This window comes from Haliotis rubra, unplaced genomic scaffold (genome assembly GCF_003918875.1).
Source record: "Haliotis rubra isolate DU_JTF1 unplaced genomic scaffold, ASM391887v1 Scf42, whole genome shotgun sequence".
In the NCBI taxonomy this organism is placed as follows: Eukaryota; Metazoa; Mollusca; class Gastropoda; order Lepetellida; family Haliotidae; genus Haliotis; species Haliotis rubra.
Window position 1 is genome coordinate 1,340,688 of NW_025767102.1, and position 19,776 is coordinate 1,360,463.

At 44.4% G+C, this 19,776-nt stretch overlaps 1 protein-coding gene across 2 annotated transcripts in view; it reads left to right on the forward strand.

Annotated features, from left to right (window-relative positions):
* LOC124288551 (cilia- and flagella-associated protein 65-like) overlaps window positions 1-17,605 on the forward strand; it is a 39,961-nt gene extending 22,356 nt beyond the window's left edge. For both annotated transcript variants that reach the window (XM_046725103.1, XM_046725104.1), the window contains exons 28-43: window positions 228-356; window positions 626-710; window positions 1,513-1,671; window positions 1,943-2,053; window positions 2,448-2,525; window positions 2,665-2,778; window positions 3,092-3,250; window positions 3,860-4,003; window positions 4,265-4,381; window positions 5,511-5,654; window positions 5,873-5,953; window positions 7,272-7,474; window positions 7,972-8,097; window positions 8,903-9,191; window positions 16,161-16,291; window positions 16,569-17,605. In XM_046725103.1, the coding sequence (XP_046581059.1) occupies window positions 228-356; window positions 626-710; window positions 1,513-1,671; window positions 1,943-2,053; window positions 2,448-2,525; window positions 2,665-2,778; window positions 3,092-3,250; window positions 3,860-4,003; window positions 4,265-4,381; window positions 5,511-5,654; window positions 5,873-5,953; window positions 7,272-7,474; window positions 7,972-8,097; window positions 8,903-9,191; window positions 16,161-16,291; window positions 16,569-16,731 (2,233 nt within the window). In that variant the 3' untranslated portion in view covers window positions 16,732-17,605. The remainder of the gene's footprint in view (window positions 1-227; window positions 357-625; window positions 711-1,512; window positions 1,672-1,942; window positions 2,054-2,447; window positions 2,526-2,664; window positions 2,779-3,091; window positions 3,251-3,859; window positions 4,004-4,264; window positions 4,382-5,510; window positions 5,655-5,872; window positions 5,954-7,271; window positions 7,475-7,971; window positions 8,098-8,902; window positions 9,192-16,160; window positions 16,292-16,568) is intronic.
* Window positions 17,606-19,776: the final 2,171 nt, after the last annotated feature.

A 19,776-nucleotide genomic window follows, 5' to 3' on the forward strand; every position in this document is an offset into this window, starting at 1 on the left:
TAATCATCTGAATTTTCCAGTGTACCATTTTCCCCTTCTGTTACAATAAATACCCTGAACCCATTCACAACAATTGCTTATCTTTGAAGTGACATCACAGCTTCATCTATTTATCAACGTTGCTAGTTTCTCTTACTGTGTATATTCTATGTTCCTAATTACTGATGAAGTTTGAAGAATCTGCATTAACATCTTTTGCATTTGTTTAACTGACCGTTTCTTTTCAGCCATCGGCGCCGTCCACCAGTGTACACCCGAGCTATCCTGGACTTCAACTTTAGTGCAGCTCCCTTGGACAGTGAACCTTGTGTGGTCAACCTGATGTTTGAGAACACAGGCACTGTTCCAACAGACTGGTGAGTGCTGAAAGCTGAAGATGGCCAGCCTGGCCTGGCTAGGAGACTGCAGCATGGGGCAATAAGCCTCATTATTTTTATGAAATATTAGTTCTTTGTATGGAAGCATACACGATGTGTGCTCAGGTGAAAAATTTCACTTCTTGACTGTAGCATGTTTGAAGATGTTTGTCAGAACCTCTTTTCTCATATTACAAAGGGTATGGATTATTCATGAAATGTCTGTTTACTTGAGAAGATCAAGTACATGGCTGATGTATTACTTTCAGGTCCTTCCTGTTCCCATCTGACCTGCACCTGGAGTTGGAGTACTGGGCAGAGACTGGGGAGTTTGATGAGGACGAACTGCACCAGGTTGGTCACTCTAGACTTCACATACCCTAGGCTTCACACATACACACATGTCACTCTAGGGTTCACATACCCACATGTCACTCTAGGCTTCACATACCCACATGTCACTGTAGGCTTCACATACCCACATGTCACTGTAGGCTTCACATCACACACACACACACATCACACATGTCACTGTAGGCTTCACACACACACACATGTCACACACACACACATGTCACTCCTAGGCTTCACATACTCACATGTCACACTTCACATACCCATATGTCACTGTAGGCTTCACATACACATGTCACTCAGGCACACACATGTCACACTGTAGGCTGTCACTGGCTACATGTCCCTTTCAGTGATTACCCCACATGTCACTGCTGTCCATGGTATACGTACCCACATGTCACTATAATGGCTTCACTTCCAGATGAAGGTGATGGACACACACACACACACATGTCACTCTAGGCTTCACATACACATGTCACTCTAGGCTTCACATACCCACATGTCAATGTACACACATGTCACTCTAGGCTTCACATACCCATATGTCACTGTAGGCTTCATATACTCACAGGTCACTCTAGGCTTCACACACCCACAGGTCACTCTAGGCTTCACATACTCACAGGTCACATACTGTGAAACACAGCCCTTTCAGTGATTACCACTAGCTGTCCATGGTATCAGTTATAATGATAGAGTAGGCTAAGTCATCTGTGAAAGCTGTGGATTTGCTGTAGTCTTCTTCAACATGGTGACACGTTTCATTGAAACTTCGGGGATGCTAAAATACTTCCAGATGAAGGTGATGGACAACAAGCTGTTCAGTATCGAACCAAAGCGGGGTAGGATGGCACCAGGAGATACTCAGACAGTGACCTTCACCTACAACCACACCATGGCTGGAACTGACCGTCTGCCTGTACTGCTCAAACTCTCAAAGGGCAGGGAAATACTGGTGAGTCAGTTCTGACCCTTGAAGTCGTTTGAAGGCATCTACAAGCTGGAAGAACATGAATATGTGAAACTCGTTTATAAATAACAACTTCTTATTCTTCATAGAAATGTTTCAGGGCTACTGTCTTTCCCTTGGTATAGTGATCCCTATATTGCTAAATTTTGCGGGAACACCTAATTGGGTAATGACCCAGATGGAGACATGCAATGATTGTTATTGATCCTCCGCTAACCATGTGGCCATGTTGTAAGATGACTGTTTGTGATTGCAGCTGAACTTCATTGGAGTGACCGTGGAGCCGGAGAGGCATTACATCCACTTCCCCTCCAACAAGCACCTATTCACTCCTGTCCCTGTAGGAGAGCAGAACAGCCCCAAACAGGTATGCGTGTGCCTTTGACAACAAGCATTGAAATTAAACCGACTCATGTTATGTATAACTGACTGACTATATACTTGTCTAGCCAGATGGTTCAAGTAGACAGTATGCAAAATGTACGGTGGTCCTGTGGTCCCTGACTAGTAAAAATTCATCAGGACCACTATGATAAGTTTGCAGTGGTCCTGGTGGCTAGTGAATTTAAAACAAAATGATAAAAGATGTTAAAAGTTCATATGAATGTAATAGTATTGATTGTTATGTTGGACCAGTGAAGTATAGACAGGACCACTAATTATTGTTCTCTCACTGGTCCTGTGGTCTAGTGGGAAATTGTGAAAGGTTTCTAACATTGTATAGAAAGTGTAAGTCAGTGATTGCTGCTGTCTGTTTCCAGGTGTATGAGCTGTACAATGGGGGAGCTGTGCCAGTCAGGTACGAGTTCGACCTCACACCGCTGGAACTCATCAGACAGGTGAGTGGAGCTTAGATACCTTTTAATATCGCTCATGTGTGTCTTTAAAGCAGTTTTGTTATTCTGGAATAAGTGCCATATGTTGAATTGTTGAACTTTTGAGAGAGTTCATTGTCATACTAAACATGATCTGTTGTAGGAGAACTTTGACCAGCCAATCTTTGAGTGTCTGAACCCTATTGGTGAGATCCCGCCAGGACGGTCCGTGGCACTGGAGTGGAGGTTCTCTCCCTTGGAGGCCAAGACGTACATGGTGAGATCACTAAGCTACTGATTGTAGTGCAAAGTGAAAGAACTATCAAAGAAAAGTGTCAGTAGATTATTTTGTTTACCAAAAGGCAAAGAATAACAGATCATTTATATCATGTTAGCTACAAAATGTATTAACTTTGCTTTAATTGAAATGTGGAATTTGTATCTGTATCTGTAGTGGAATTTGTATAAAGCAAATGGATAAAATTGAGGGAAAAAAAATCCAAGTTAAGGTGATTGCAATTACAAGTTGGTTAAAAGGAATGATGATTGACGCTGGAGATGAATGTATCAGTACGTGTTGTATGTTGTAGATCGACGTGCCAGTCCATGTCCATCAAGGTGACACAGCCATCATCACCTTCACCGGGGTAGGGTTTGACAAGCGGGTGATGGGAGACACCATGCCCATCACAGACCAGCATGACCTTACTGGCGTACCCAGCGTGCAGAGTGTGGCGATACCTGGACAGGTACAATAACCACAGAACACCTCTATCATGTTAGAATAAAAGTGATGATGTTGTAATAGAATGGATCCTGTTTATATGCAAGGATGTGATTGGTTCTTCCCTTTGTACTGTCATTCTATTGTGGATATTACTTGTGGCTTTTTAGATAGCAGGGCCTAGATTTTCAAAGCTCTCTTAGTGCTAAGATAGTTGTAAGTGTCATACTTTAACATACGACTATCTTAGCGAAAGAGGGCTTCGAAAGGATAGGCCCAGGAGTTTTTTGTGATGTAGAAATTACTCTAATCTTTTGATTCCAAAAGTAAAATCAACAAGCATCTTTGCTGAAGTATATATTCTAAACCAAACAATATTTCTGCTGACTTTGTGATAGTTTATCAATGCAAATAACTCAAACGAAGTAGCTATTGTTTCAGTTTGGTTTAGTTCTTAATAAAAATTAAGCTGGGGCTGGGTTTACAAAGAGTGCTACTAATGCATGTCTATGTTGAAACTAAAGATGATATTCATGATGCAAGGACCTCTTTGTTTCATTATTTAACATCATTTAGGATCATGGTATCAGTTTGTGATGCTGGTAAGAGTGTAAGTGATTTGCTGATGTTCCAGCTTGTGTACCTGTCCCGAGAGCGTGTCTCCTTCAGCAACATGCCTCTCTTCAGTCTGGCCAGGCAGATGGTGTTTGTCATCAACAAATCCCAACAACGACCAGTGTCCTTCGAATGGCATGTCACATCTCAAGCCGACAGCAAGGTAGGGTTTCTGATGAAAGTGACTTGCCCGAAGTCTGACAATTTAATATACTACAAAACTGTGGATTAGTTTCTGAATACTATATTTAGAAGAAGATATGTTCACCTAGATATATTTGAATAGCATGTAATTGATAGGTTTTATCTGAATTATTGTTGTTCTTATATTGTCATCTTGTTGTCCTAGCTGAATTGATAACTTGAAGGGATGCTGTGTCCATGTTGTTAATGATGCTACTACAAGATTCCTGTGTTTGTCCAGTGTCTGTCCATCTCACCGGTCAGGGGTCAACTGGAACCTGGGGGTACTGGGATGTGCAGAGTTACCTTCCTTGCTGCTGGGGTGCCATCATTCTATGACCTTGATCTTGTGTGTGAGGTAAGGCTTTCCTAATAGCTTATATCATGGATGTGTGTGAAAATATGTTGAAATATGACTTGAACAATTCATGTTGGTGTTAAAACTGACCCTCTGACTTATGTCTGGAATATATGCTTATATACTCCTTTCCTTCTTTAAGAACAGTCTACTAATGTGAGTATTTAGTTTCAAGCCATAATTTTTAATGTTCCAGGGATGGGAATCTGGTTTGATTTTGTTAGAGGCTGGATGAGGTATACATTGATGATGATGATGATGATGATGATGATGATGATGATGATGATGATGATGATGATGATGAGGAGGAAGGTGGTGGTGATGATGATGACATCAATGAGGGTGATGATGATGAGGAGGAAAGGTGGTGGTGATCAATGACGACATCAATGAGGGTGATGATGATGAGGAGGAGGAAGGTGGTGGTGACAATGACGACATCAATGAGGGTGATGATGAGGAGGAGGAAGGTGGTGGTGACAATGACGACATCGATGAGGGTGATGATGAGGAGGAGGAAGATGGTGGTGACAATGACGACATCAATGAGGGTGATGAGGAGGAGGAGGAAGGTGGTGGTGACAATGACGACATCGATGAGGGTGATGATGAGGAGGAGGAAGGTGGTGATGACAATGACGACATTGATGATGGTGATGATGAGGAGGAGGAGGAAGGTGGTGGTGACAATGACGACATCGATGAGGGTGATGAGGAGGAGGAGGAAGGTGGTGGTGACAATGACGACATCGATGAGGGTGATGATGAGGAGGAGGAGGAAGGTGGTGGTGACAATGACGACATCGATGAGGGTGATGATGAGGAGGAGGAAGGTGGTGGTGACAATGACGACATTGATGATGGTGATGATGAGGAGGAGGAAGGTGCTGGTGACAATGTGACAATGATGGTGATGATGATGAGGAGGAGGAAGGTGGTGGTGACAATGACGACAACGATGAGGGTGATGATGAGGAGGAGGAAGGTGGTGGTGACAATGACGACATCGATGAGGGTGATGATGAGGAGGAGGAAGGTGGTGGTGACAATGACGACATCGATGAGGGTGATGATGAGGAGGAGGAAGTAGGTGATGATGTAGTTATACCACATGCTGTTGCTGTTACAGGTGACAGATGAGTATGAGATGGGAGAGTACAGGAAGAGTCTGTCTGACTGGGAGGCGGAGAAGGAGCGTCAGAGACAAGAGTTTGTCATCACAGAGAATGACCTCAATGCTGACCTCAGACTGACTGATGATGTGGAAGTGGTGGTAGGTAATTTGAAAGATCTAAAAGTAATGATGTATCTTATTTAGTTATAGTTTGAATATTTTGAACAACGTTTTGTTGTAAATCCGAAAAAAAAAGAAAAAAAAATATATATAAGACTGGGTTTTACCTCCATAGAATCATGTTGATAACTGGCTAAATACAAATGAATATATTCAGAGTAAAGTTTGATGATGAGCACATGCTGTATCTGTGACAGGAGCGTCCTTCATCCCGCCTCGCATCTCTGGACGACTACCGGTCAACACCCAGCCCGGACGGTGAATTGACCAGATACAGGGTCAGTACCCGCTATCTATATATGTACTCATACTTCTCCATGGCTGCTTGTGTGGTCATGGGGGCGGCGGGGTAGCCTAGTGGTTCAAGCGTTGGCTTGTCACGCCGAAGACCCGGGTTCGATTCCCCACATGGGCACAATGTGTGAAGCCCATTTCTGGTGTCCCCTGCCGTGATATTGCTGGAATATTGCTAAAAGCGGCGTAAAACTAAACTCAGTCAGTTGTCTGGTCATGACTTCATTAGTTAGAGGCAGCACACTGTTTTGTTAATAACCCATGCAAAAACATGTCACCACTCACCAGTGATGGGAAATATATTCATTTCTTTCACTAGTTTCTGACATTTTTTGCATTATTGTTCAAAGTTACGTCTCCGAAAATGTATCAATAATCAATCGGTTAATGGTTATTGATATCTATGGTCTGTATCAATGGCCAGTCCTAGACTATAGACAAATATGAGATCTAGAAGAATGGGATTCATAATGGGAGAAATATAGGGCCTATAATGTAATGACTTTGTCTACCTATAGACTGGAGGTCTACTTGGCTCTCTAGTTCATTGGACCACTACTCTGTTTAGTATAAGGGTAATGCTATTTTTCAGGGCATTATCATTTGCAGAAGTCGAGGTCTGAAAAGACCTCGGGCTTCTGCAAATGATAATGCCCTGAAAAAAACGAGGGAGGTCACTGACACACTTTTTACAAATATGGAAACGTCATAGAACAAAAGATGACGTCGCTATTGTAAGTGACGACATTCGACCTTGACCTTTGCCCATACTACCGGCCGCCATGTTTCATCAATGCTCAACAACGTTACAGTTCCAGTCAATGTTTTCATTGCTGCATGTTGTAATTTATGGTACAATTGTTAAGGTTGGCACCGGTAAGAAAGTGTATAATGGCACAGGTACATGTGACGAATGTGAGTCAGAAATATCGTCAATATTGAACCCAAGTTCAAACGAGCCGTAGGTGATTGAAAATCAAGAGCTGAGCTCCTTATGACATCACCTACCAATGGGCATGATAATGGCTCATCGTCAAGCAGTTTGGGGGCATTATCAAGTTACAGTGGCCCGCTCATTTCTGATAACATGTGGGCGTTTGAATGATAATTCTATCCATTTTGGCTATAAAGCCTGTTTGTACCTACATAGTGTATGACAGCTTACTGCTGTAATGACTGCATCAGCCCATCAAAGGGTAGCTTTCCACTACAATGACTCTCTGTATAGAGTAGCACATACTGACAATGATTATATCATGATAAAAGCACCTTTACTTTACTGACTGAGTGTGTGTATTGTAGACACTACCTCCCATCAAGCAGAAGTCTTCTGATGAGGTGAAGGCTGAAGAAAGACGGAGGAAGAGGAAGGAGAAGGAATTGTGGGAGAAACCAGTACCACCCCGCCCCTTCCTGCTCCACCTGGGCCTGACAGCACGCACACACGACGTGCGAGAGTTCCAGGAGAACTTCCCCGATCATTACAGGAAGTTCTACATAGACAGGTTAGAAAACATCCGTTTGTTGTTTAACGCCCCACTCCGCAATATTCCAGCTATATGGTGGTGGTCTGTAATATTAAAGTCTGGACCAAACAATCCAGTGATCAACAGCATGAGCATTGATCTATGGATATGATGTGTCAACCAAGTCAGCGAATCTGACCACCTGATCCCATTAGTCACCTCTTATGGCAAGCTTGGGTTGCTGAAGAACAATTCCAACATGGACCTTCACGGGATGTGATTTTATGAATCAGGTGATCTGGCTGTGTGATTTGTTTGATGGTGCGGGGTTCCATGCAAAGGATGTGGATTGTTTCTCATAATATCAATCACAGGGTTGTCTGCTAAGATGTGAAATCTAACAGGGCATCAGCTGAAGTATTTTGAGTTGGCCGTTAAACAAATACCTACATAGTAACTCTGAGCTGACTGCAATGTTACACAAACTTCAGTAACTAATGAGCAGCATGCTGACAGCAGTTATACTTCATCCCCAGGTCTCTGAGTGAGAAGCTGGGCAAGGCTGCAGAGAAGAAAGAGGAGATGGCCTTCGTCACAAACACCATCCAGTGCAACCAGGCTGAGGCCAACATCATCTCAGGCGTCCTCAGCAATGTCCTCAGGTAACCCTTTGTAATCATATTCCTTGTTCCATAGAGTGATGGTAGTGGTGTGACTGTCTTACATCTATGTCAAAGTTACGAGCCGTACGATCACTCAGTGCTATGACTGTTGTCCAATAGGGCCATGATGGCAATGTGCTTCTAGGACATCACTGGATTATGTTGTTCTGGAGTTGCTGGTTGTTGACTGCTCAGACTAAGGTGTACAACTATGTTGTCTATCAGGCATTGAGAAATATGTACCTCAGTTGGAATTCCAGAGCAGGAAACATCCCCAAAAAGAACAATAGTACATGGATATACTGAATACTGAGAAATATTACAAAACAGATAATTTCCTGCTGTGTTCAAAACTGTAAAGTGTATTTGTGTGCGCGTGATGTATTTTGAAGTATAATTGACTTCAAAGTCATAGTGCTTTTGACATTTGATTGAACCAGCAGTCACCATGTCTCTTAAACAATCATTTGTTTCATAGAGCTAGGTCATAGTGGTCCTGTTTCAGTGATGGGATATATACATGAATATTTACCACTGTACCCAGACAATGGGGATTTTGTATCACACTTTGAACACTTGTTTGTCTGGTCCAGACTGTATAACCCTTCAGGCTGATAACAATGTTGCACACTACAACTTTGAACCCCTCCGTTCATTCACCATAGTCGGGTGGGGTAGCCTAATGGTTAAAGCGTCGGCTCGTCACGCTGACTATCAGGCCAATTATCACTTTTGTTTTCCCAATATAATGTATGCTGTAATTCTTTTTATATGTGTTAGTGATGATGTTGTCCACTGTTACCAGGGGCCTGTTGGACGATGCATATTTCCAAGAAGCTGTCAAGACAGTGTCCAAGGAAGAGATCCCCTACTTCAGACAATTTGGTCAGCGGCCAAAGACGGTGCCACTTTCTGCTAAAGAATCTGAGAGACAAGTAGGGTCCAGACACAGTTCAGTCGGGGGTACACCTGCCAGGGAGACCACCAGCCGAGAAGGTGGGAGCAGGGCATCACTGGCATCGGTGGAGGATGTTGCGAGGACCCCCAACAGTGTAGACAGTAGGATGTCGTCAGTCAGCCTACACAGCCAGAAGGTCAGTGACACTGAGATATTCGCTCTGTGATTGTTGGTGACATTATACAATTATTGACTTCTAGTTCGGTTGATCCAATAAGTTATTGACCTTGAACATGTGATATTCACCGAGGTGAATCAACCGAACTGAAGTCAATAATTGTTTTATTATATGACAAAAGTACTGAATGCCTGTTCTTCGTGATCTCGTGTCGTCTGCCATTGATACACAGATGGGACGTAACTCTAAACCAACACAGTCACAGGGACGAAGTGATGCCTATCGCTTCCTTATCTAGCGTGACGCACGCATGCGCACGCACGCTCACGCAGTGTGGAGTTCACAGCTGGAATATCTCAATTCTTTTTCAGAAGAAGTCCTCCTTGGGGTACATATAAGCATTAAAATGTCCATTTTAAATCCTACGACAGTTGTAACTATATTTTTAATAAAATATTTACAAAACAAAAAACTCGTTTTGTCTTGTGAGACCACCCCTACAGGGCCCCACCGGACCAACACAGCCAAGAGCAGGTAACTCTCGCCGTCTACCTCGTACCTCACTTTTCATGCTGTCGTTCTGTTGAATAGACGTGCGTGGTGTTCGTTTCGAGTTTGCTCTCCTACCCGTCACGATGAGTGTAAAAGAGTCTCAATCTGTATGTATGGTTCCTTTCTCACGGCCGCGGTTAGTTGGATGGACATATGTGGATATTTTCATTCATCTTTTGTTGTAACTTTGCGTGGGTTCTCTGTTTTTCCAGCCATGTGGCAGGCAAAATGGCGGACCGCCACGATCGTGGTTTCCTTGCTATATGTTCTTGGTAGCTTGTAGTAGGGAGTTCATATATTATGTTTGCATATTATATGGTAGGCTTGCCTAAATTCTCTTTCTTTTCAGCGAATTTGTGGTAAAGTCGTTTGTTGAGTAATTTTGATAGTGTTAGTTTCAGTATCACTCAACTTTACTCTATCACTAGTACACCGCAGGGGGTGGCTAGCCTTTTCTGCTTTGCATTGTATGTTTTAGTATTTAAATGGCTGTAGCTTGTAGCATTTATATATCGCCCGTGCGGATTATTCTTGCTATTACTTGTGTTTATGTGTTTGCTGCTTCACAGTTCCTGCTAGTAACACTGGCGTGGTTCTGTTTGTTGCAGTTTAAGCCCTGTCGCGTTGTGCCATGCACTACCGCCACAGGATGGTTATAAAGTGTGCCTCCGGTGTTTAGCCGAGGGCGCTCCACGGCGATCAAGGATGCTCATAATAAACGCCGCTGCGCGTCAATATTCCTGTTACATTATGTTTGTATTATGATACATATTTCATGCGTTTACACACAGCGGTGGCTCATAGGCCGAGGTTGTGTTTTGTCTGGGTTTCTCGCCTCCGCGGCGCATTCTTTCCGACAACGCAGATGTTATGTTTTTCACTAATCTGCTTCAGGCGGGGATAATATTTGATAAAAGGTTTCTAAGGAAATCCCTTTATCGTTTCCCCATAAACAATGTTGCTGACTTAAATATGACTCAATTTGCTTCACTATTGCAGCAACATATTCTTCAACATAATGTCAATTCGATGATTGATAGCGGCGATGTCCGGGCTCCGTAAGGAGCTCAGCTCATAAAGTGTTGATCTCGAAGGTAAGTTCACCAGGTGTCGTCTGTGGTGAAATTCCCGCCCGATTGACACGGTGCTGTCTGGGTTCGCAAGGAGCTCAGCACGCCTGTCGTCGAGGAGTGTGGATCGGACGCATCTGGGGGTTGGCTGCGGCCGAGCTCTGGCTCGGAGAATGCTTCCTCCCAGGCAGCTTGATCCTGGCTTCGGCTCAGGTGATGGGTGTGCCTTCGGCACCTTGTGGCGACCTAGCTTGCGGGCTCAGGTTGCGTCACGGCGCCTGGCGCCCGGCGATGCAGGTTTTGCCCTGTCTTAGCCTGGTGCCCTGACTGGCGCGATTCGCCTAAAGAGCGCAGAACCAGTTCGGGGACACCTCGGCGCCGCACCTTTGTATGACCTAGCCGGGCTCAGGTTCGTCCACGGCCTGGCGCCGCGATGCAGGTTTCGCCCTGCAGGTTTTGCCCTGGTGCCCTGACTGGCGGTGCGCCTAAGAGGCCGACCAGCTCGGGGAACACCTGGCCGGCATACGTGGTCAGTCGGGGTTGCCGGGAAACCTGTATATCGGCAGGTTCCTCTGGCGCCCGGTCTGGGTTCCACTGAGCTGCCGATCACCTCGGCGCTCTAGGTCTACCTGTGTCCACCAGGGGCAACCTGCATTGCCAGGCTACTCCCTTGTGTCCGGGACTGCAGATCGGACTAGCACCGACCTGGGCTTCGACCCGATATCGAACAGATCCCCGGCTGTTAGCTCAGGTCTCGGCCTGATGTCTGCTCGATGCCCTGGCCAAGCGGCCGTTGAGTGACGAAGCTGCCGATCACCTCGGCGCCGCCGGTCTACCCGCAGCACCCACCAGGGGAGCCCTGCATTGTCAGGCCACTCCCATGTGTTGGGGATCGGGGTTCGAACTTCGAACCGCCGACCCGAAGCACTGGCGATACATACATGTGTATGTATGGGTATTTATATAAGCGCTATAGGCTATGTTTGACTATACGCAGTCCCAGCGCTTTGGAAGTACTTGGGAAACCCTGATTTATCAGGCTACTCCTACGTGTCTCGGGATCGGGGTTCGGTCCCTGAGGGCAAGTGCGAGATAGAATCGCGGCTGTGTTGCCTCAGGTGTTGTCCATGTCGACTACCCGAACCGTTGGAGTTCGCCTCCGAGGGAAGCCTGCTTCCAGCGGCATCCGGGACAAGGCCTCACACTCTACCGTCCAGTCTGCGTTGTTTCCCCTTCACAGCTCAGCGCTGTATGCTCCACTTCGGCATCTCTCAGCTGCTGAGGGAGCTGGTGGAAAGGGAGAGCGCCCGGTGGAATTTTTAAAACCGGCGACTCTGGGCGGTATCTGACGGGGGCAACCTCTCATCTGGCTAGGGACTGCATTGTAGCTGTGCCAGTCAAATGATGAGGACGGTTATGGGCATATAAGCCGGGACAGTTCGAGGAATCTACGAGGAAGTCTGTTGAGCTTCGCGCTTACTTCCTCAGGTGCCCAGGCATCGGCAAGCGTAAAGTTGCCGACTGCTGGGTTACTATATTCTGCCGCAAACACCGGCGGAGCGACACACTCCTGTGTCGGCTTCCCGGGAAGGCGGCGACAATACTCGTGCCGGTCCAGTCTTTGCTGGGGTAGGCAACCAGTGTCGGTGGTTTCAATGGTCAGGAATATGTGGGGTTTGACTCCACTTATTTCATAGTTGCCATTCGAACGGAATGTTCAGACCCATTCTCATCTGAGAGCTGAACAAGTTTATAGAGGGTACTGTCCTTCAAGATGGAGACACGGCCGGTGATCTCATCTGCGAGACAGGGGATTGGCGATGCGTCAATCGACCTCAGTCGCGATACCTCCTTGTTCCATTGCACCCTGATTTCAAGATTTACCTTCGGGTTTCTTGTTTGACGGGGCGTGCTACCAGTTTACGTGTGCTCTCCTTAGGCTACATTACGGTGCCAAGGGTGTTCACCAAATTGAGGTTTATTACAGCTCAGATAGCCAGATCGCAGTGCCGGTGTGTGTCACCCGTGCATAGGCTGACTGACTCATCGTGGTTTCAGATAACTGTTGAGTCTCTGGACCTCACGATCAGTTCTGAAGCTGGGCGAATTGTCAACCTCACGCAGTCAGATGGACAGACGTCAGGCGTCTCTCGAGGGTCCCCACCCTGGAGACACCGTCGCTCTCAGTCCAGCCAGATACATCCCTACCGGGTTAAGGCGATGTTCTGGGTGACCTGCAGCCTCTTGAGACGAAGTCACAACCTGCACATCAATGTGCTGGGTTTGACAGCAGTCAGGTTGGTGTTCGATCCATAGCGCCCGGATTCGAATACCTCTTCGACCAGACATTCTCACTCTGCGACGTGCCACACCGAATCCTAGGATTCACTGGGTGGCTTGGCCTCTGTCGGGTATAACACACGCGAATTCCTGCAACGTTGCAGAACACAATTCTGCCTGGGATTCGACACCCGTTCAGTGTGTTGATAGGTGGAAGGCGGCTGGTGTGCAGAAAGGGGATTTCATAATCCCTATTCTGCGGACTTAGTTCCGGATATTGGAGTTACTATAACCTCGTTTTGGTTGAGAGTCTTATGACCTCCACCATTGCGGGTACTCCATGGCTATTTCCACGTTTCACACCTCGTTCGATGGTGCTCTGCCTAGGCAGCATCCTCGCCGTACATCAGCGATAAGTAGCTGGCATGAACAGGGTTCGACCGCTACGTCGGCATTAGCCCACCTTAAAATTGCCACTTATTCACAAATGGCTGTCTGGCCCTAATTTTTCAAGTATATCGTCTCTCTCACTTCACTTGTTGGCGTGGAAGGCGACTTTACTGTTGTGGTGAACTCTGGTAGAAGAGGTCGGTATGCATCCATCACGATTCCCACTGACCCGACACTGACAAACGTATTTTATACTGATCATGTCCGTATTCGACTCCCGGATACCTACCACTCTCAGTCGCGATATTGCTTTCCGTTGACTGCTCATATATCGCACTTCCACTACTACCAAGCCTTCCGCACTGGGGACCAATCTTTCGATTGCTCACCGGTGCCTGTCACGAAACGAGCGAACAAAGGGATCGATGCGGGTACCCATGTGTGCTGTTTGGTGGCGGGAAAGACTGGGGAGTCTGCTAACAGCGCGCACTTTATCTCGTTGGCTTGTTTCCGTAATTGTATGGTTACAATGATACGGTTTACCTCCCCGAGGGGGTTGAAGGCAGACTGGGTAGGGCAGATGCGGCTTTGTTGACAATACACAGCGGCACTGCTCAATGAAAGATCGGTTCTGTAAGCTCTTTGGAGCCAGCAGAGCGCCTTCGTCGCCATTACCAACTTGACCGCATTCTAAGGATGGAGTGCTCGGTTCGGGTCTTCGGTTCTCTCCAGTGGAGAGTGACCTGCCACCCTGACCAAGTTAGTAACTGGTCATTGGTATCGGTTCTGTGTTCAATGTCGATATATTTCCATATCACTACATCATTATTAACCTTACCATCCTTTGGGTTGGATTAGGGTTTGGGTGTACATCGTCCCTTCGTCCCCTTGAGAGTGGCGAGGTCCGTTTGAGCAGCTTTAACCAGTCATATGCTATTAACCGTCTTCGGCGGATTGGAGTCTGCGAACCCCGGGGCACTGTTTGGTATGCCTCTCTTGAGCCGCATGTCCGCGTGACTGGAGTTAGTGTAATGGTGAGCCAACATATGTTCGGATTCACGGCTTTTAAGCTATTCAGGGGATTTTTAATGCGGCTTACAGTTTTCCCTCTTCCAGGCCTTGCCGGTATTTGGGAGTCTGTGTTAATCAGCTTTGTGGGATGGTGGCCTACACTTACCCTCCTCGCGCCGAGAGTGTTTGGTGGGGGTGTTTTCACTTCATTACAATGCATGGCGTTTGTACTTTCGTTCGATTTCCTCAGAAAGTTTTAGCGAGGCTAATAATTTCTCTGGGTTTTATCGAGGTCGGCTAGCCCTCTTCCAAACAGGGGCTGCATTCGAACATTAGTTTGCAGTACTTATTAGCTCGACTCCTGGGTTATTGGCTTTGTAGCGTTTAATTTTTTCGCTTTCCCTACCCTATACCTCTCGCCACGATTGTCTGGCTGGGGCTATATTTGGGTTGGGAGTTGTTTCGACATGTCCCCATACATTCCTTCCATTGTAATGGTTGGGGGTTATGTCATTGATATTGAGCCAATTGACATATAAGCTTGGGCTCTCTGGTTCCGCCCCGTCTGATTGACATCAGCGGTCAGGTGGCTCCGTGTTTTCTATTTCCGTTATCGGTTGTAGATTTCCTCCACCACGGGTTTAGTTGTTGCCAGACAGAATGCCACTCCGTCTCAAATATCTTTGGGAGTCTGTCATATGCTTATATGTACCCCAAGGAGGACTTCTTCTGAAAAATTATACAAACCTGTAGAGGTTATGAATTCTTTGAAGAAAGTCCTCCTTGAAGTACGGCCAACCGCCTCCCTCATTCTGTCTGACATGTTCAGCATGAAAAGTGAAGTCACGAGGTGAGGCGGCGAGAGTTACCTGCTCTTGGCTGTGTTGGTCGGTGGGGCCCTGTAGGGAGTGGTCTCACAAGACAAAGCGAGTTTTTGTTTTGTAAATATTTTATTAAAAATATAGTTACAACTGTCGTAGGATTTAAAATGGACATTTTAATGCTTATATGTACCCCAAGGAGGACTTTCTTCAAAGAATTCATAACCTCTACAGGTTTGTATAAATTTATTTTTAGCCACGGGAGGTGCATGGATTGTTATATCAACCTCTCGCGACGTGCCAAGGTTGACATTGCTTAGCGTCAAAGCTGTTATGTGACCAAGTAGGCCAATCAGAAGGGCGAAATCTACCCATCATATAGTAACTCACAATATCAATCACTGGATTGTCAGGTCTTCACCATTATTTACAGGATATCTTTATGTTAATGGGATATTGCTGAGAGTACCATTGGACAAAGATTAAAGACTGAGACATATGGGATTGGAGTGTCCTGTGCTAGTTGTGTGAGATGACTAAAGTACGGATAGAGTGATCACCATGTGTGACCTTGGCACTATTCAAGACAGTAGAGCAGTTATAGTCATCAAAATGCAAAGATTGCTCTATGAAACAGGTCCTGGCAGTTGTGACCCTGCATCTCAGTTGTGTGGGTCAGTGTTCATATATAGGTTGTCATGTTGCCAGGATTCTGTGTGCATGTTGTCATGTTGTCAAGGGTTCTGTATGTTTCGTGTCATATTGCCAGGGGTTCTGTATGTATGTTGACATATTGACATACTGTCAAGGGTTCTGTGTGCATGTTGTCATGTTTTCCATGGTTTCATATTTGTGTTGTCCAGGGTTCTGTAACAGCTGGAAGTGTACAGTCCTTGGTTCGATCAGCAGCTCCATCACAGCATCCGTCCCGCACCGACTCCAGACGTGCCATCGAACTTGAGAAGCAAACACACCAGAAACAGGCTATCAAGAAGTAGGTCAAATACCACATACAGAATCTTGGTCCATCACCTACATAAATAGATAAGTTTACTCTGAACACTAATGTTGAACAGATGCATGCATTCTCTTTTAAAGAGATGTCACCTGCAAGGTTTGCAAGACTTTAAAGTCCTTAAAAAAGCCTAAAATTATATCCTGACCAGTTGGAATAACACTGTCTGTGGCATAAAACGCTTTTCTCCTCCAAAAATATGTTTGTTCCATGAATTCATTCTGAGACACTGTATTGATTGCTGTCCCTTTTCCAGAACATCTGAGTTTGGCAACTCCTTGGAATCTGTGCTGGAGAACACCCTCTTGAACATCATGACGGAAGCCCTATCTGAAGAGTACAACATCACAGCGCGTCCACGGTTCATCGCTCTTCCTAAACGTCCATCCTCCGTCGGCAGTCGGACTGGCCGACTCTGAACATTCACAGTTATGAAGCACTGTCAACCCAATAGATTTCAGTACTCTGTACAAGTGGAGAAACACAACAGAATTGATTGAAGCTTCTGGATTGGAAGTTATCTTGACTGTGATTATAGACTTGAAATTGAGCCTGTATATATATTTTTGTGTAATAATATTGTATATAACCATTTTCCTATGGAACCAAACTAGTTACCGAGTATGATCAGTTGTGGAAATGAATATTCCTTAAAGCTATTCTTGTATTTTCTGTTAAAATGTATGACTGATGATTGATTCATTTTGGATTTGGATAAAGTATGTTACCATTACGTTATAATTGTTTTCAAGAATAGGCTGGTGTGTTGTCAGGTTGTCGTGACGTTAATCCTTAGTTTCCATATATTTCCATATTTTTTTGTGAATCTTTTTACATTTGCAACATTTATCAAGAACTGGCTAAAAGATAATAGATTATCATGTAATACTGAACTGAAATCATTGTCTTTTAAAAAACTGTATAAATGAGCTGTTAAAAGAAGAATTTCTTAAATCTGAACAAACATTTCTCAGAGAATGTAAACTTATGCTTAAAACTGATCATGGAAACTGACATTTTATTTTAAAGAAGTAAGACTGAATTGTGTGTAGATATACTTTACAAAATGTATGTGATAAACGTCATACCTTTGACTGTATTCATGTTGATATTGAGTCAGTCTGTTTTCTTTCCAATTCCCAGTTGTGTTGTACAGTACTAATATATTGAAGTCTGTGATACGTTCCTGCTAGTATTCCTGTACAGAACAGTATTCGTTCCTGTTACATTTACAGCCATGATCCGTCCAGCTTGGTGTGTAGATTGGAGGAGGAATAAACAAGGACCATTTTGTCACTGTGTTCTGTCTTGGTACTATTGCATGAAATAACACTCAAAGTGGCAAACTGAATCAGCTACCTGAATAAATATTACATGGAGTGCCTGAGAAGTTCTGATGATCTGTGAATGGTGTATAGCACATACTTAGCAGTTTGTATTTACAATACAAGACTTTTCATGTTTACAGGTTGCATTTGAACCCTATTAATGTGAACCAGTATGTAGTGGTGAAAGTAGTGCATGTTGGTGGTTGTGGCTTAATCTTTACATTCACTGGGAAATGAATGCTATAACATGTGACCAGTGCACCTAATCAGAATGCAGGAATTACAATGAGCAGAATGAAAATTCAATCGGGCAACATATTTCGGCATGCATCAAAGTGACTGGGTATTCTTGATGATAATAGACAAAATTGGTTACTGCACTGTGATCAAGTATCTGCAGCTGAAAGGGCTACCTCCAACATCTCCATTCAGACGTAGTTTCTAATATAGGGAGGGTGCTTCTTTTCATACTGTGAAGAAGGCAGGTGAGAGGGTTCCAGATCATCCAAGATCAAGAAGACTTTCAGATGCCAGCAGTTGGTGATGAAATAACAAGAGTCATCAGAAGATGACAAATCCCCGGCCCCCATAAATTTGAAAGAACAAATCAACTGACAGTTACTTAAAGTCCAACTTGATTTTTTTGACTAAGTCCAAATTGTTTCCATGGAAATTATGAAAAATAAAAATGCCAAAAATCTGCAAATAGCAAAAGGCAATACTTCAAGATCTGTTTGATATATCTGTCAAGTCTTGTAGAAAGATATTGAACAGTTTTCGAGTTGTGATCCGGAACAAAACCCACCCCTCCCTTTTGAGACTAAGTCCGAATCGTTTCCATGGAAACCAAGAAAAATAAAAATGAACAAAATCTGCAAATAGCAAAAGGCACCACTTTAGGTTGTGTTTGATATATCTGCCAAGTGTTGCTGAAAGATATTGAACGGTTTTCGAGATGTGCTCCGGTAACGAAGCCCACCCTTCCCTTTTGAGACTAAGTCCGAATCGTTTCCATGGAAACCAAGAAAAATAAAAATGCCAAAAATATGTAAATAGCAAAGGGCACCACTTTAGCTTATGTCTGATATATCTATCAAGTCTTGATTAAAGGTATTGATCGGTTTTCGAGTTGTGCTTCGGGAACGAAGCTCACCCCTCCCTTTTGAGATAAAGTTTAGCTCGTTTCCATGGAAACCAAGAAAAATAAAAATGACAAAAATCTGCAAATAGCAAAAGGCACAACTTCAAGATCTGTCTCATATATCTGGCAAGTTTTGCTGAAAGATATTAAGAAGTTTTCAAAATTGCACTCCGGAAACGACGAAGACCACCCCTCCCTTTTGAGACTAAGTTAAACTCGTTTCCATGGAAACCAAGACAAAAACTTTAGGTTTTGTTTGATATAACAACCAATTTTTGCTGAAAAATTTCGTTTGGTTTTCGAGTTGTGCTCCAGAAACGAAGGCGGGCATCTCTCATTTTTTAGACTAAGTCCGAATCGTTTCCATGGAAACCGAGAAAATAATAACTCACAAAAATCTGTAAATAGCAAAAGGTGCCACTTTAGGTTCTGTTTGATATATCTAAACTTTTTGTTGAAAAATGCTGAACGGATTTTGAGTTATGCTCCGGAAACAACATGATTACAGACAGACGGACGAGGCGTCGACTGTATCCCCCGCATTACATGCCAGGGGGATAAAAATACACAGTCAATCCTTATGATTAAATTTGACAATGAAAACATGTAACATCTACAATAGATAGACCCAAAACAATCCTACACATGAAAGTAGATGTGACTGATAAACATTCAAGACTGAGGAATGCACCCTGTGGCCTGACATAGAAGCAGAAGACATATTCATGCACATAATTTGACAAACCACAAATTCATGCTAATCTACAGAGAGGAGCTTCTGGACAAGGTTTTTGCGATGCATCAATCAAGGCAAGAGACGAAAAGAACAACAGTCAGGCCGTAACAAACTAAAACATGTCAGCAGAAGGATGATGTTTCAAAATACATGGTCAGTGGTTGTGGCTTTGAACTCTTTGAATATCTTCAGTATTCACCAGATTTGACCCTGTCAGACTTCCACCTCGTTGCAAATTATAACAGTGAAATGTCTGCCA